The following is an 18,293-nucleotide window of genomic DNA, read 5'->3' on the forward strand; positions in this document are numbered from 1 at the left end:
ATATCCCCCTTTTTTTGCACAATCAATTAGTGATAAATTTCTTTTACATTAGAGTTCACCCAAGTATATACTTTAAATAAGATTTTTTTAATCTTTTTTCACAAAAGTTAATGAAACTAATATTGGACAGGTATGATTTAACGTGCAAACGAATAAAAGCAACTTAAGATTTGTTGTTTAATCTGATCAAGAAATAAAATGATAGAGACTCATCCTGCAAGCAAGAAAGTGTGCTGAGCCAAGTTTCATTTTTGATTTCACGAAAATGATATAGAAATGGACATTGGAGTAGAATTATAAAGACCTCACTTTTACACAAATAAAGGATGAAGAAATTAATATTGGACTAATCCCCATTTATGTGCAAGCAAGATAATGATCATTATAAACTTTTATTTCGACGCGAAATTGAGAAATTAGAGGTAAATATAAAATTAATACTATGATATAGAGCATAGACGAATAATTTGCATAAATAAAATTGGAGGATGTGGCAGCATTTTATCTGTTTATCATAGTACATGATTAAGTAGTGATTAAGCTACGCTATGCATGCCATCTGCAGTGTTTCATGTGTTGACACCAAAGAAAAAGGCACGAAAAAGAAAAAACAAGAGACATTCTTGGATGAAAATGAAAGCCGGAGCAAATTCCCGAACTCGTCGCTCTCTCCCTCTCTCCCCACTCTCCACCTGTTTCCCCTCTCTCTCTCCCCACCTATACATGCAATTCATCACCCACACGATCCACTCTCTTCTCCTCCCTCATGAACTCTCATGGCCGCCCGATTCCCCTCGCTTCTCTTCCTCCTCTTCTTCTTCGCTGCTGCTGCTTCCACTCCACCCGCACTCGCCTCCCGCGCCGCCGATTTCAACATCCTCGACTACCCTCGCTCCCCCAAACTCTTACGCGGCAAAGGCTACACCCCTCCGCCGCCTCCTCCTCCGTCGCCGCCGCCGCACCCGCCGCCCCTCACCTGCGACGATTTGAAGGGCATCGGCTCGCTCAACACCACCTGCGAGCTCAATTCCAACTTGAATTTCACGGATAATGTCTACATCGAAGGAAGGGGCAATTTCTACGTTTTGCAAGGGGTGGAGCTGATTTGCCCTATAGTCGGTTGCTCGATTGTGATTAATGTCACGGGGGAGGTTATACTGAAATCCTTCGTGGAAATCGTCGCCGGCTCGGTTTATATAGTCGCCGGCAACGCGAGTGTGTCGGGGGGTTCGTTGATTAATGTGACGGCGAGAGCTGGATCGCCGCCGGAGCCGGCTACGGGGACGCCGGACGACCCGCAGGGAGGCGGCGGGGGGCATGGGGGGAGGGGGGCGAGCTGCGTGATGGATAATAAGAAGCTGCCGGAGGAGATTTGGGGCGGGGATTCCTACGCGTGGGAGTCTTTGGATAGGCCGTGGAGCTATGGAAGTAAAGGGGGTACGACGAAGAGAGAGGAAGAATATGGAGGGGGTGGGGGTGGGAGGATTTGGTTGGAGGCGGCTGAGCTTATCGAGATGCGTGGAACACTTTTGGCGGATGGGGGGGATGGTGGGGTTAAAGGAGGTGGAGGCTCCGGTGGTAGCATTTATATCACCTCAAAGAAAATGTAATGTGCTTCAGTTCAAATTTGTTTAAATTGAGTCCTAATTTAGCTGAGTTTCTTCTGTGATGGAATTAGTTTTATTATGTGCTGTTGAGTTGATAGCATGCCATTGCACTTATAGCTTTTTCACTGCACCGGCGTGTGATTTTCTGCATGAGTGTGTTTTTACTGAAGTTGTATGCTTAATGTGTATTTCACCAGAGGAACTGCGTGTAATGGTCGAAATCAAGAGCCTTAATCATATTCTTACTGACTATTGTGTGAAGAGCAGGACAGGAAGTGGCACAATAAGTGCGTCTGGAGGTGACGGATTTGCTGGAGGTGGTGGTGGAAGAGTATCTGTTGATGTCTTCAGCAGGCACGATGAACCCGTATTCTTGGTACATGGTATGGTCTGTCAGTGAACAAAGTTTTATAATAGTTTTCTTTACTCATAAATTCACATACCAGTATAGATGAGAAGGCTACTATCCAGTGAACTAAGTAGGAACTCTAAAGTCTTAAAAATGCACCAGTCGAGCATTATATCTGAATCCCGGCTGCTTACCTCAGAGCTGACTTGAAACTTCTCTCGGAATAATGTGTGTGCAGCAAGTTTAGTGATACCCTTGCTTGCCGAATTTGTCTTTCCTTCTGCTGCTTGTTTTTGGTTTTTTGCATAAATTTCAGACCTTCTGTTGTATAATGGATACATCCCATTATTTATAATTCTAGGGGGAATCTTAAGAATTCCATATTACTCTTGTTTGAGGAGACTTTCTTCGGGAACTTGCGCTTGAGGTGCTAACGATAATTTTGGATAGACAATTTAATTATTATCAGTAATGAAATTTTCTTCGATCCTGTGTTTTGTTTGTCTCATGTGAACTCATTTGGAAAGTGTTTTGTTTGTCTCATGTGAACTCATTTGGAAAGTTAAGCTAAGCTTGTGCTTTAGGTGCTAACGTGTCTTTTTGGGTAGACAATTTATTTATTGTTAGTTGTGGAATTTTATTCGATCCTGTGTTTTGTTTGTCTCATGTGAACTCATTTGGAAAGTTATGCTAAACTTGTGACCTAGTTGCCAGCCTATGTATCCTAGACTTCCTTATTAAAAATCTGTTGTTACAACTTACACTCCAAACTTGTAACGTTCCAAATGAAGTTTGAAAAAGACACACTTAAGGATTCCCCCTCTTATGTCCGACTTTGTACTATTTTTGACAGGGGGAAGAAGCTTTGGCTGCCCCATGAATGCAGGTGCTGCTGGGACATTCTTTGATGCTGTTCCTCGACGGCTTATAATCAACAACCACAATATATCAACAGACACTTACACACTTCTTTTGCAATTCCCGAACCAGCCACTCTGGACAAATGTTTATGTTCAAAATCGTGCTCAAGCAACTGTTCCTTTATTATGGAGTCGTGTTCAGGTTGTCAAGTAAAGAAACTCAATCCCCAACAAATCTTATCTTCACTGAGTATTTCTAGTTTATATGCCGTTCTTTTATGATACATTATGGTGGTAACTATTAAAAATTAATTCTGTCATATTTGAAGACTATGTGATAGCTAACGACTAAAGTCCAATTTTGGTCCCTTACATTCGTCCTAAAATTCTTTGTGCTCCCATAAATTAAGTTTGTGACCTTTTGGTCCCTAACATATTGTTTTGGTACCTTTTGTTATCAAACAAGGTCACAAACTTAATGTATGGGATCCGAAAATTTTTTTATGGAAAATGTACGGGACCAAAATTGGACTTTAGTAATAGATTATAATTAAGTTATTAACTTGATCAAACATTTTGACTGTTAATTTTAACAGAAAATGGTTATTTTGGACCAAAATAATATGTTTGGGACCAAAAGGTACCAAAACAATATGTTAGGGACCAAAAGGTCACAAACTTAATGTAGAGGACCAAAAAGAATTTTAGGGCAAATGTAAGGGACCAAAATTGGACTTTAGTCTTAGCCAATAATATTATGGTTCCTCAGAACTTTTCTCATATATTAAGTAAAATAGTACAAGATAAATGGAGTGGTTTGAGTGCTGGAACCAGAAAACATCTGAGGTTTTTCTCAACTGACATATATCATGGGATTATGTTTGTATTTTGTGCGTGAAACAGGTTCTTCTGGTCCTGTTTCTTCTTGTGGATCTTGTGATTCTGCCAATTTATATACTGTTCTAGCCGCTTTCCAGAACTTCGACTGATTTGTTCGCTAATATTACAACTTATGGTGGTCATTGTAGAACAGTAAAATATAGATATAAGCGGAAAAGTAAATAGACATAGTAGAGAAAGTAGTAGTGTATTTGGTGTATTTTATTACTCAACACATGACACATATATATAGTACAAGAGACTAAGCTAGGCTATGTCACATCACCGATGTGAGACAGAATACTAATATTCTTAACACTCCCCCTCAAGCTGGAACATCTATATTGGCCAGCTTGGTACAAAGTTCTCAAAAATGTTTTTCCTCAAACATCGGCAGCAATAGTAGTAGCCGAAACTATAGGGCAATAGTTAGTTGCAGCTGTTGCATACGTAGAGTTGCAAGGCAGAGTAATAGTAGCTGCAACAGAGTAGCAGCTATAGGGCAGTAGTAGCAGAAGTTGCATCTGATGCAGAGCAGTAGTAGCAACTGTAGCAGTAGCAGATGCATGGTAGTTAGTATCAGCTGTAGCAGAGTAGCAGGAGTAGCGCAGAGCAACGGAGTAGGAGTAGAACATCAGGCAAATAAGCAACAAGCAAATAATAGCGCAGAGTGCAGCAATGTCAGAAACCCTAGTTTGGGAAAAGTAGCGGAGTAGAGGATAACAGACAGAGTAGAGTAGAGCATAACAAAGCCGTAATTTCGGGAAGAGTGGTATAGCAGAACCATAATTTCGGGTAGAGTAGTAGAACAGAACACTCATAATTTCGGGTAGAATAGATCAGAGTAGGAACGGAAGAGCAGGCAGTGGCGGCAACCCTATTTTCGTTTTTTTTGTGGAAACCCTAATTTTCTAGAGATGGATTTGAATCCGCTCTGATACCATGTAGAGCAGTAAAATATAGATATAAGCGGAAAAGTAAATAGACATAGTAGAGAAAGTAGTAGTGTATTTGGTGTATTTTATTACTCAATACATGACACATATATATATAGTACAAGAGACTAAGCTAGGCTATGTCACATCATCGATGTGGGACAGAATACTAATATTCTTAACAGTCATCTTGACGATTAGCATGATATTTCTATTGTTGGGCCTTGGTTGAATGCTTCCACATGCTGGCTTGTATATTATTTGCAATATACTAATTTTATGTTCTCTTAAGTTCTAAGTGTTTGATAATGCTATGTCACAACTCGCTACGCTGTCCTTACATTTCTTTATGTTTGACTGCCTGATCTACTTAAATAATAGGTAAGAGGACAACTTAGTTTGTCGCACGGATCAACCCTGAGCTTTGGACTAGTCCATTATGCTTTCTCGGAGTTTGAACTGATGGCTGAAGAGCTTCTAATGAGTGACTCAATAATAAAGGCACGTTCTGTCAGTCATTTATTATGCTGGATCTAGTTCTCATTTGCATTTTTAAAATTTTATGTTTTATTACCAGGAGGGTTATACTCCTCTTAGTCCCATTTCCCTTCTCTTTCCATGCTCTTGCCCTTGATAATTCTACTTAATGTTTGTTGTTTATTCCCTGATGGGAGGGAGGGATTTGATATTCTTAGTCAAATGTACTACTATTGGTCAAGAAGTCAGGTTATCATCACTCACCCTTGTGTTAGATCCTTTCTGAAAGGTAATGAATTCTGAAGAACTAGGAGATGACTTTATCCAAACTACCATTAGTCATATTGCTTCTCATAATTTAAAAAAGCACGGCAATCTAGTTGCTAGCTAATGGCAGTGCCAGCCTGTTACTACACGCAGTTACCTTCTAATACCTTTCTGTTGTGACTAGTGTGCACTTATTTAATGCTAAAAACACCTGATAAGCAGAGCAAGATAAATATAATTATTCATCTCCTCCTGGCATTTTTTCTATTATTCGAGCTGATGATAGTACATCCATTTACATACTAACCAATATTATAAATATCAATTTAACGAATCTTATAGCTGCATGATCTTGAGCCATGAACATCAAGTTTAGAATAAAACTAGAACTTTTACGTTTTTCTCTCATCTCATTTCTTTTCAAGTGCTTGCTAATATCTGAAAGCTGGAGATGTGCTTTTATATTTCACGGAATCTGTATGCTTCTAATGACTTTAGGCACCAAATTTGGTACATTAAGTAATAGGTTTCTTGTGTGATGCAATGACATTATGCTTTCTTTGTGGCATTTATTTTTTCAGTTCAGTGACATGAAACGTCAATGGGAATTTCTTTTAGGTCTATGGGGCCTTGCGAATGTCTGTCAAAATCCACTTAATGTTAAATTCCAAAATGCTTATAGCTGGTGAGAGTGATGCGATTGTTGCAACTTCCTTGCTTGAAGCCAGCAATTTAGTTGTTCTTAAGGTAAGTTGTTCCAAATCTGCTATCGTTTTTCAACAGAGCTGATTATTTTTTGTTGTGACTACAGTATTTTACTACCTTCTGTTCTTAGGGGTCATCAATGATACATTCAACTGCTAATTTAGGGCTTCATGGACAAGGGTCACTCAACTTATCGGGGCCAGGAGATGTTATTGAAGCTCAGCATTTGGTTTTATCCTTATTTTATGCCATCAGTGTAATTCTCATCAGAACTTTCAGATATATCTGACAATGTGTTTAGTGGTCACTTTAATAGTATTTCAATGAGGAAAGAGCATTCCAGTGGTACTTTACAACAAACTCATGCTGAAGAGCAGAGATGATTATCTGGATAGAACTTTCAAATACTCCAAGTTTTGGTCATTTATAGACTAACAGTTTGACCGTTTTGCAACTAAAAATTATCTCGTCTCTAAAAGCGAAGTTCCTAGAAGTGGTAGCATTCAAGTTGAAGTTAAAGCATTTTAATGCAGCACCTTATGAGTTATCACGAAATTGATTAGTCAAATAATGAAAAAATCAGTTATTTATTATAATTATGTATGTTTCATTGTTTATCAAATAAGTTCTGGTTATTATTTACTTTAAGTAACTTCTCATTATAAGCAGAATCTGCTCACAATGTTACTGCTCTTATGTGAAGGTTGGCCCTGGATCTGTTCTGCGAGGTCCCTTGAAAAATGCAAGTGATAGTGCCATGTAAGTTTCAGAATATAAAATAGATTAAACCAACTTATCATCACACTACACTTCTTTATATGTTTACATTTTTTACCATTGTAGGGCACCGAGGCTTTACTGTGAACATAATTACTGCCCTGTTGAACTCCTTCACCCACCTGAGGATTGCAATGTGAATGCTTCGTTATCCTTTACACTCCAGGTGTCCAATACTCAGATCCAACACTCTTGAGGAGTTTTTTTGGTTAGAAGTTGCTAATAACAGTCATAATAGTTTGTGTCTTTTACTCTTTTGTCTCATAAGCTCCTATTTCAGAAGGTTAAGATACTTTCTCTTTGCAGATATGTAGAGTTGAGGACATTGTAGTAAAAGGTTATATAGAAGGTTCTGTTGTTCATTTTCACATGGTTAGAACTGTGGTGGTGGAATCTTCTGGTTCAATAAGTGCATCTGCACTTGGTACGTGACTTTTCCCTATTAGCCTTTGTTATTTTTTTCACTGAGCAATAAATGAGGCTTTGTGTCACAATGGTAAATTAATGTTATGACTTTCTCTGATATTCAATTACTTCAAACTTCCTTCTGAATTTTTTATTTCTTGTGTTTTATGCCAAATTTATTAACTAGTTCTGTTACCAGCTTGCTTTCAAAGTTGCCAAAAAATTATGTCCCAGATTTGAAAGTTTAAATTAGAGGTCTAAATGTTGCTACGTTAGAAATTTTAATGTGGATGTCTACAGGTTGCTCTGGCGGATTGGGCCATGGTGAACTTCTGCCTAATGGTCTTGGTAGTGGTGCTGGACATGGTGGTAGAGGAGGGGATGCCTATTTTGATGGAACTTATATCAGAGGTGGTAGTTCATATGGCAATGCTGAGTTGCCCTGTGAACTTGGTAGTGGAAGTGGGAATGCGAGTCTAAGTGGTGTATCTTCTGGAGGTGGCATTATTGGTAAATTTCAAATCCATACTTTCAGAATGGTTTTCAGGTTTTGTGCATCTGAAGTTATCCATAGTTTGGTTCAACTATTTATTGGTAGTCTTAACTATTTGAATATTTTTGTGTATGACTATTGTCTTTACTCGCACTCCATGTTGGCAAAACTCTTAATTATTTGTAAGAGCAAAACACTTAATTCTTTGTAAGAGCTTCGCTTCTCAATTTCTATTCTTATCCTTGTACATAACTAGTTGCTGTTGGATTTCAGGTCTATTTTGGTTCTTATTCATCTGATCTCATGTCCTCATGCATCAATTAAATTGCAAAATCTCTCAACTGACATCTAAGTTATTGTTACTTGGTATCATATACACAATCAATTCCACATAAAGTATTACATTTTCCACTACACTTCTATAGTATACATTTGGCAAATACTGGTACTTTCAAATGCATTTTCCATTTTTATTTTCCTCTAAATAGGATTTTCAGCATTAAACAGTTCTTGCTGAAACACCAATAGTAGAACCAAACATTCCCTGTGTTGTTACTGTACTTTTTTTTTCTCTCCTTTTTTTTCTTTGAGGCTAAAATAAACACTGATTTTCAGATTAAATGCTACCATTCATTTAATGATTTTCATTGTGCTTCTTCAGATATTGTGATGGCATGCTTCTACTGTCTTTCTTATCAATTTCAATTGTTTCCTCAAACAGTGATGGGTTCTTTACAGCATTCGTTGACCAAATTGGTTGTTCATGGAGATATTGAAGCTAATGGAGAAAGTTATGGGAAATATATTAAAGATGGTGGGTATTTTTCAGATATAGGCCCAGGGGGTGGATCTGGAGGAACTATACTTCTGTTTCTCAGTAATCTCATCCTTCATAAGACTTCTACCATTTCAATATGTGGAGGGCATGGTCCCCCTAATGCTGGTGGTGGAGGAGGTGGACGGGTTCACTTTCATTGGTCTGACATTTCTGTTGGAGATGAATTCTTGCCAAGGGCACTTGTCAGAGGAACTATTGATGTCAGGTTTGTTTGAATTTGGAGCACTTGCATCTATTAGTTAGTAAAAAATATATTGGTTTTACAGATTTGAAGTCCTCAATCATATTCAAACTAAAGAGAGCATCTATAGATCATTTTGTTTATCAATGTAACCAGCAAAACTACATATTACATTTGACATCTGTTCTTGTAGTTTTGTCAATGCCAACTATAAAATACAACTTCGTCTAAAGCAGAAGGGCTATATTCTGCTTACATATAAGTGGCTTTGTTGGAGATCTTCGCGCAATTCACATTTGGAAGTATAAGTATTAAAGAAACAAGAACATAAAGATGTAAATGCAAAGTGTCAAAAGTGCTGTAAGGTTATCACTTCTATCTTATCTTAGTCCCTGTGGTAGCATTTATGTATACGTGTAAGTAATACAGATGTGAGAGGTATCAAAGAAATCTGACGTATCAAAAAGATAAACTCATTTTCTATTGTTAACTAATAGGGTGCTGTTCATTATTAAAATTCAGTTTGATTATCACCTTCTTTGCAATTTTCCAAGTCGGTGGCAGGATAATATCTTGTGGTCCTTATTGAGTGTTCTACTAGGATAGCGGTGATAAAAAAATCCTAGCCATGTTCTTGTATAAGTGGTAGCTAAACTAGAAATGACCTCATTTAAAACTATTATTATCATAAATCTTGAACTTGATCGAATTAGACTTGTGAGAAATGTGTGTTGCATATGATATTATGCGTAAAATATACAATGAACTGAATAAAATAATGCTCTACAATGTGGGTGAGCTTCTTTGTAGAGTTTTTAATTAAGAAATAAGAATTGAAGAGAGAACAAGAATACGAAGAGATGATGTTGTCAAACAAATTTCCTAGACCCTGATGGATGGGTACAAGATTTACTTAGTGTTCATCAATGAATGATAATATTTCCTATGAAGAAGTGTTATAGATATGTTTGTGAAACACTCTTTTATCTCCTTAGTTTCTTTTCTGTTCGTTTAAACATCAGCAAATTTTATTATTACTTAAATTAGACCATCTCATTGGAATATAACAGACATATAATTAGATTAGAATAGAATATTGTGATTCTTCTTATTGAGCTTCTTTTTTCTGTCTCAGCACCTTAAAGAACACAGAGCAAACAAATTTGAATATGCAACAAACAACTATCTAGAATCAGACATACAATCACTTACATACCCATGCATTTGCAATAATCTTTCTTCATGCTTCTGACATTGCTGATCTTATGATAAATGAATTGCAGTGGAGGGATTGGTAGAGGTCTGGGCCAAGAAGGCGAAAATGGGACTCTGAGTGGAAAAGCCTGTCCGAAAGGCCTTTATGGGACATTTTGTCTGGTAAGCTGTATATGCCTTTATATTGATACCATTGATATTTCATCAATCTGTAACATATATATTGAAACTGTAGAACAGTAAAATATAGATATAAGCGGAAAAGTAAATAGGCATAGTAGGGAAAGTAGTAGTGTATTTGGTGTATTTTATTACTCAACACAGACAACATATATATAGTACAAAACACTAAGCTAGGCTATGTCACATCACCGATGTTGGACATAATACTAATATTCTTAACACTCTCCCTCAAGCTGGAACATCTATATTGTCCAGCTTGGTACAAAGTTCTCAAAAATGTTTTTCCTCAAACATCGGCAGCAATAGTAGTAGCCGAAACTATAGGGCAGTAGTAGTTGCAGCTGTTGCATAAGTAGAGCTGCAAGGCAGAGTAGTAGTAGTTGTAGCAGAGTAGCAGCTATAGAGCAGAAGTAGCAGATGCAGAGCAGTAGTAGCAGCTGTAGCAGAGTAGCAGATGCTTAGTATCAGCTGTAGCAGAGTAGCAGGAGTAGCAGTTGTATGGCAGTTGTTGCAACTGTAGCAGAAGTAGCAGATGCAGGGCAGTGACAGTTGTAGCAGAGTAGCTGTAGAGGTGTAGAGGAGTAGAATAATAACTGCTGACAAGAGTCAGAGCACAAGTAGATAAAAAGCAAGCAAGAGCGCATGCAGATAATAGCGCAGAGCAACGGAGTAGGAGTAGAACATCAGGCAAATAAGCAGCAAGCAAATAATAGCGCAGAGTGAAGCAACGTCAGAAACTGTAGTTTGGGCAGAGTAGCGGAGTAGAGGATAACATACAGAGTAGAGTAGAGCATAACAGAGCCGTAATTTCGGGAAGAGTGGTATAGCAGAACCATAATTTCGGGTAGAGTAGTAGAACAAAACACTCATAATTTCGGGTAGAGTAGATCAGAGTAGGAACGGAAGAGCAGGCAGTGGCAGAAACCCTAATTTCATTTTTTTTGTGGAAACCCTAATTTTCTAGAGACGGATTCGAATCCGCTCTGATACCATGTAGAACAGTAAAATATAGATATAAGTGGAAAAGTAAATAGACATAGTAGAGAAAGTAGTAGTGTATTTGGTATATTTTATTACTCAACACAGGCCACATATATATAGTACAAAACACTAAGCTAGACTATGTCACATCACCGATGTGGGACAGAATACTAATATTCTTAACAGAAACCACCTGTTTTATTCAGGGAACAACCCCTCACTATTAACTGTTCTTCAGACCTGTCTCCATTTTCATGACCTTGTCACGCTATTCATTCAATGGAACACCTACTGTTTGATATGAAGTTCTATAAACTCTTAATGCATGTTTTATATGCAGGAATGCCCTCTTGGGACGTATAAGAATGAGACTGGGTCTGACAGAGACCTTTGTATTGATTGCCCATCAGATGAGCTTCCACATCGTGCTGTATATGTTCCTGTTCGAGGTATATCTTTATTTTGCTTCAGTTTACAAGCTTTTAGCTTTGACCCTCTATCTAGTTATCTTATATATGTATAATTATGGAGCATTCGACTGATCCCTTGATGTCCTTGAGTCAGATAATGGTATATATACGTATACATGTGTGTGTGTTAAGAACTTTTAAGATCTTTCATACTCATAAATTTCAAGTACTTTCTTACCTTTAATAACCATTAACTTTACAGGAGGTGTCATGGAGACACCATGTCCATACAAATGTGTGTCTGAGAGATTCAAGATGCCTCATTGTAATACAGCACTTGAAGAGCTAATATATACTTTTGGAGGGCCTTGGTTATTTGGTTTCATACTCTTCAGTCTCCTCATCCTCTTAGCACTTATTCTAAGTGTTGCTAGGATGAAGTTTTCTGGTGGAGATGAATTGCCTGGTTTGGTGCCAAATCGCCGACGTGCTACAATCGATCGCTCATTCCCTTTTTTGGAGTCACTAAATGAGGTTTTCCCTTTACACAGAATATTTGTCAATGTCAAGAAGGGAAGAATCTTTGGCTGGCATTCTTTTATTTAGATCATTCTTCATTCTTCTTCTTTTTTTGGCTTAGGTTCTGGAAACTAGTAGAGTTGAGGAATCACAAACTCATGTCCATCGAATGTATTTTCTGGGGGCTAATACTTTTGGTGAACCTTGGCACCTCCTTCATTCCCCTCCTAAAGAAATTAAAGAGATAGTGTATGATTTCTATTTCTTGAGTGCATGTTTATGTTGCTAGTTGTATGTATGTGTTATAAAGTTTATGGAATTCCTGTTGAAATGTGTGGCTTATGTCATTGTGGTTCTATCAATTAATGACCAGATCCTAAGCTAAACATGGTTACTCTGACATGTTTTGTCATGTTTTGTTGATAGATATGAGGATGCATTCAACATATTTGTCGACGAGATAAATGCATTAGCTTCTTATCAGTGGTGGGAAGGGTCGGTTTACGGTGTCCTTCGTATAATTGCATATCCACTTGCAACATCATGGTTGCAATGGCGCCGAAAGGAAAAAGTACAACAATTACGCGAATACGTTCGTTCAGAATATGATCATGCTTGCTTGCGTTCCTGCCGTTCACGTGCGCTCTATGAAGGACTAAAGGTATGTTGGTATTAGTCCCAAATAGAAAAGCTTGTTTGTTATAGTAGAGACTTGCATCTTTGGAGTTATAGAAGTAGAACACCTCTACAACTTTTAAAGTGCCAAGAGTCTGCGGAGTCTCTTCAAAACTACAAGTGATCAGCTATGCTTTTGTTTAAAATAAGGAAAGAAAAGTTTATCTTCCAATAATTAACAGTTAGCAGTCAACCTTTTAAACTACATGAAATCAGTACCCATATCTTGTAGATTCTAGTCTAACTCAATATTCCATCTATGAAACAATGAGCCAGATCATTGTTGTTGAGTCTTTGACGTCACAAGGGGCATAATTAGTAGTATCTCTCACTGTAGGGTACCTTCATATCTTAAGTTAGGTACCCAATCTTTCACCTTGCTGAAATATACATGCACACTAATTCTGTGAATGTAAAAGTACATCTCCACCACTAAGGCACTTTATGGTTGTTCAACTGCATTATTACAAAGAAATACATTATCCAATACAACTTAGATAGGGTATGGATGATTATGAATTATACCTATTACACTAGGTTTCATAGATGGTCAAGAAATAACCCTTTTAACTTGTAAAATAAAAATGGCACTTAACAAACTGAGAAAGTCCTATACTCGAACATTAATTTCAGAAAATAACTTAAAAATATGTCTAAAAATGTAAAATGTAACCTAGTGTAAGCAAAACATTCTTCGACAACTCTGACTGCTTTTAATAATTAAAGGAACCTAAAAATGTAAGCCAAAATCCTATCAGCCATATGTAGAAGCCATTCCCGCCTGACACCCTAAGGAAAACCTCACTTCTACTATACCGATGAGGCAGGTAAGGGACTGAGTCCTTCAACCTTGCCACGATTCTTTACACATGCGTACACAAGAATATATTTATCGTAAAATGGTTTGTTCTAAAAAAACTATTATTTGAGTCCCCAATGTTCTTAGGTTTTATCAAGTATAGTGAAATATATAAAGATTAACTACATAAAGCATTTATATTACAATATTGAAGGTAGGCACATACCCCAACACAGTTCCATTGCTATTCCTCTTCACATAGCTGATGCTTGGGGACCTTTAGAAAAGATAAAGGTTTGTTTCACCGGTCAACTGCCTGGATAACTATCACAACAGCATTATTATGGCTTTCCTGATTGACTTCTTAAGAGCAAGCATTTCTGGCATTGGCATTAGCATATTCCTGGAATTAAATGGCTTTATGGATCAGCTTGATTAGAAAAGTGATGTTGTTGGGTCAATCTGTTGCATATGAGTGAACCCACTCCTACCATGCCACATTTTATCTGAATAAGAATAGCATTCATATTGCAGGTTGCTACAAGTTCGGATTTAATGTTAGGCTACATGGATTTTTTCCTCGGAGGTGATGAAAAGAGGACTGATCTCCCTCCTCGACTTTGTCAGAGGTTTCCCCTTTCGTTGGTGTTCGGAGGAGACGGATCTTACATGTCCCCTTTCTCTCTTCACAGTGACAATATTCTAACTAACCTAATGAGCCAGGTTTGCTGCATAAATTTTCGTGAATTTAAGTGCAAGTGGTAGTCTAAATCACTCGCAACTCCTTCATGGAGTTACTCAGGTCCCTTTTGTGTTCTTTGCTCTATATTGCAGTCCCTTCCCCCAACAATTTGGTACCGACTAGTGGCTGGTCTTAACGCTCAACTTCGATTGGTTCGTCGCGGACATCTAAGAGCAACATTTTATCCAGTTGTCTCCTGGCTTGGGACACATGTCAATGGAAAATTGCGTGCCCATGGTGTACAAGTTGGTTTGACTCGCTTTCAACCTTCAGCTAGTGGATATTGCCAATATGGACTTATTTTATGTTCTATAGATGAGGATATTACTCGCTTATCTAGTCAAGAGCCAGATAGGTCTATATCGTTTGAGAACCAGTCACGGTGCGTTCCTTTGAACTGGAGATATTGCTGGTGACTTGACGACTTTTTTTTCACTTGTCTTACTATCTTTATCTTGTCATCGTATGATTTTGGTGTGCAGTTTGCCTGCTAATCGTTGGAAGAAAGCATTGAATCTAGTTAAACACAACGAACATGCTGTTTTGCAAAAGAGGATATGCGGAGAAATTCTACATTTGAATAATGTACAAAAACTTGAAGAAAGTTTAATGTTATCTTATCCTTTCTACTATATAATTCGTAACATAATGCCAGTTTGTCATCAGGTATTCACTTGCTTCATTTTTGTGGTAATCATTATTCATATGTAGTCTCATATTCGAGACCACTGAGATTCTTTTGTTCCTATGCCTTGTGTTCCTTTGGTTTTGCAGGATCTTGTTGGTTTAATCATCTCAGTCCTGCTTTTAGGAGATTTTAGTTTAGTTTTGCTTCTTCTGCTTCAGCTCTATTCCATGTCCATGATGGTTGTCTTCTTGGCCTTGTCTATTCCACCACTTGGCTTAATTCTTCCATTTCCAACTGGGATCAATGCATTATTCAGTCACGGACCTAGGCGATCAGCTGGACTTGCACGGGTATATGCTTTGTGGAATCTGACCTCAGTGATGAACGTTGTAAGTTGTCATCACTCCACAAATTTTATCCATGAACCTTACTTGAGTCCTGTTATACATGAATACATGAGTTTCTGTACCATATTGAGAATGAGCTCTGAGCCATGAAAGACCATGAATTGTGTGATTTTTCTTCCGGGGATCTCACTTTAAAAGCATGTTATCCATGAACTTTAGTGCTATACCCCATAAGCAATTGTCTAGTGTGCTTATAACTATCAGTGATAACGGGTTGAAAATATTGTTGGAGCTAGCTAAGGTTCCTTTATGTGTTATATGTGACTATACCTAACTTTTTCCATTTGTCCAGAGTAAATAAATAATGAGGTGGAATTGCATATAGTAGGAACCAGTATTCTAGTATAGCTTTTCTTTAAAGGGAAATCACTCAGACATTACCTAATTAATGTGTGGCAGCTCTACCATCCACTCATAGATAAATATTATCAGTTCTGTACGTGTAAAATATTGAAGGGACCCCATTATTGTTCTTTCCATCCATTCTTCCTGAGCAAAAAGGATAATGCTAAGGGCTCGAGCTCGCTCTTTGAACAGAGTAATATTTCACCGTTACTTGCTTACTCTAATATATTGATACAGGTTGTGGCCTTCATATGTGGACTAGTTCATTTCAAAACTCAATCCTCAGCAAATAAAAAACATCCAAACCTTCAGGTTTGGAATATTAGCATGTAAGAAGCCTTCTCCACCTCTATTTTTCGCTTTTGTCCACTATAAAGGCCTTAGTTTTATAATGTCAAGCTCCGATCATGCATGCCTATCATATGGCCTGTGATTACTTTGCAGGGACGAAAGTGGTTGGTGGATGCTGCCGTGTGGGCTCCTCATCTGTAAAGGTCTCCAAGCGCGGCTGATAGATTATCACGTCGCAAACCTCGAGGTTCAGGACAGGTCATTGTACAGCAGTGACCCTAATGTTTTCTGGCAGGGATGAATGGTTGAAGCATCAAACTGAGCACTTTTACTCTTTTCTTGTTTTTGTGTGAAGTCTCATTGCTCCCTGATTTTATCAAATGGTGGGCAGGAGATGTATATAATCAATATATTTTTTCATACATTTTTAATGCTGCTTCTGCCCTGTGAATATGTGCAGCAATTTTGTTAATTGAACAGGACTAGGGTATATTTTCAAGCTTCATATATATACATACATTTTGTGTAAAGGGGCCATTTCAAAGTGCAAAATGTTCATTAGTTTTGCGAATTTCAACTGTGGGAATATACGATTTATGCATGAACAAGTGGAGTTCGACATAACACATGTTTGAAGGGATAAGGGATGTCACAATTTTTCAAAGTTCAAGATTCGTTTTGTAATTTTCAAAGCTCAAGTCTTTTATCATCATTCATAAAAAGTTCAAATCATCATCTGTATATGTTTGAAGGGATGTCACAAATTTTGAAATTTCAAGATTTGTTTTGTATTTTTCAAAGCTCATGTCTTTTATCAACTTTCATGAAAGTTCAAGTCATCCAGTTATATTTTTCAAATTCAGGCTATTTTTACAGCTTTCGTGAAAAATTAAAACTCAAAACCCCATTCTACAAATGACCTCAAATAGGTAGCTTCTATTAAATGCAACTACCATCCACATTTAAAGATTTTCAGTTTCATGGGCTTTCTGTTAAGGTTGATTCCACATGTCCTACCTACTTTTATTTAAAATCAATATAGTAGTTTTTTAATATCGTCTCAGTTAATTTATTAGAAAGAGAATATTTCCATCCTTAATCCTTATCATCTTAATAACCATTAATTGAATTGCAAATTTAAGAAAACATGTATTTTCATGAAAATTACTATATAAGTGAGAAAATCATGTTGAGAAAAAAAACAAATTAGTGCATTCAATGGACCTACCAAATTAATTACTGTATCAATTAAACACTTCAAATTTATATGTCTGGAAGACAAAAGTGTGTATATTAATTTGTAATTATATGGAATTTTATATGTATTATACCATCAAATCAATTATAACATGATAATACTAAAAAAACGGTGTTTTTTAGCTGACTATGATAAATAATACTCCATCCGTTCTTATTAGATGACATACTTGGAGAATGACACGAGATTTTAGAATATGTTGTTTTGTGTATTAGGTACAAAGAGAAAATAGTATTTTCTGTATATTAATATGAGATAGAGTTTTTGGTATAAAAGAAAATATATATATTTTATGAAATATTAAAAAAAAAGTGATATTTATTATGGGACGAGGAAGTAAAAAGAAGAAGAAGTAAACAATACCACTTGTATTTATTTTTAAAATAAGGGCTTAATGTTGGTGGGGCTTTTTCCCTTTTAACTAATCGTGGGCACCACTAAAATTTATTTGGTGTCACGCAACAAAAGGGTGGCTCTCAAACAATTTTTTTGATTAAGTTGAAAATTGAAAGAGGTACTACTCCCTCAATTCCCTAACAATATACACTCTTTTTTTTAATCCATTTTATAAGAATATGCAATTTTTAATGTTAAAAAGTCTTTTCTCTCTTTAATGAGGTGAGACTCATTCTCCACTAACAATACTTTATTTACTTTTTTCTTTCAACCTCTCTCTAACTTCACCAATTTAAAATTAAAATTCGTACCAACCCTAAAGTGCATATTCTTTAGGGACGAAGAGAGTATACTATATTCATATCACATCCGCCACCCTTTTGTAGAAAATTAAAAATGTTAGTCCAAAATTAGGTAATATCTGTAATTCTAAAATTCGAATATTTTAAACGTGGCTATCCAAAACTTCTAGTTTTATAAAAAGTGGAGTAGGCAGCTATCATCACGACATCACCTACCGTCGCTATGTCTATAACCAGGGTAGATTAGTGAGTATCATGCAATTATTATGTGGAATAAAGTATGACATTAATTTGAGTAGTCATAATTGTTTTTCCAAATGTAATAAAAAATCAATAATAGTATTTCTTTATTTTTCTTTATCGACTCGA

General features: G+C 36.9%; 1 protein-coding gene across 1 annotated transcript; it reads left to right on the forward strand.

The window, feature by feature from the left end:
- Window positions 1-564: 564 nt before the first annotated feature.
- LOC121800075 lies at window positions 565-16,539 on the forward strand. The gene is made up of 22 exons (XM_042199634.1): window positions 565-1,606; window positions 1,875-1,990; window positions 2,810-3,018; window positions 5,012-5,131; window positions 5,993-6,121; window positions 6,210-6,335; window positions 6,783-6,838; window positions 6,923-7,022; window positions 7,163-7,280; window positions 7,562-7,771; window positions 8,476-8,797; window positions 10,057-10,150; window positions 11,493-11,601; window positions 11,825-12,096; window positions 12,203-12,330; window positions 12,508-12,742; window positions 14,090-14,278; window positions 14,390-14,679; window positions 14,780-14,963; window positions 15,072-15,314; window positions 15,915-16,006; window positions 16,122-16,539. Exons 1-22 carry the CDS (start codon window positions 777-779, stop codon window positions 16,267-16,269), a joined length of 4,320 nt encoding a protein of 1,439 aa, XP_042055568.1. The 5' UTR covers window positions 565-776; the 3' UTR covers window positions 16,270-16,539.
- Window positions 16,540-18,293: the final 1,754 nt, after the last annotated feature.

The sequence above is a fragment of the Salvia splendens genome, chromosome 4 (genome assembly GCF_004379255.2).
Source record: "Salvia splendens isolate huo1 chromosome 4, SspV2, whole genome shotgun sequence".
In the NCBI taxonomy this organism is placed as follows: domain Eukaryota; kingdom Viridiplantae; phylum Streptophyta; class Magnoliopsida; order Lamiales; family Lamiaceae; genus Salvia; species Salvia splendens.

What these genes read in the sequence shown, in the direction of transcription:
- LOC121800075 (XM_042199634.1), top strand. Translation starts at nt 777, where the DNA reads ATGGCCGCCCGATTCCCCTCGCTTCTCTTCCTCCTCTTCTTCTTCGCT. An exon ending in CGTTATCCTTTACACTCCAG is followed by an intron (nt 7,023 to 7,162) that starts GTGTCCAATACT and finishes TTCTCTTTGCAG; the next exon opens with ATATGTAGAGTTGAGGACAT. An exon ending in TAACTAACCTAATGAGCCAG is followed by an intron (nt 14,279 to 14,389) that starts GTTTGCTGCATA and finishes TCTATATTGCAG; the next exon opens with TCCCTTCCCCCAACAATTTG.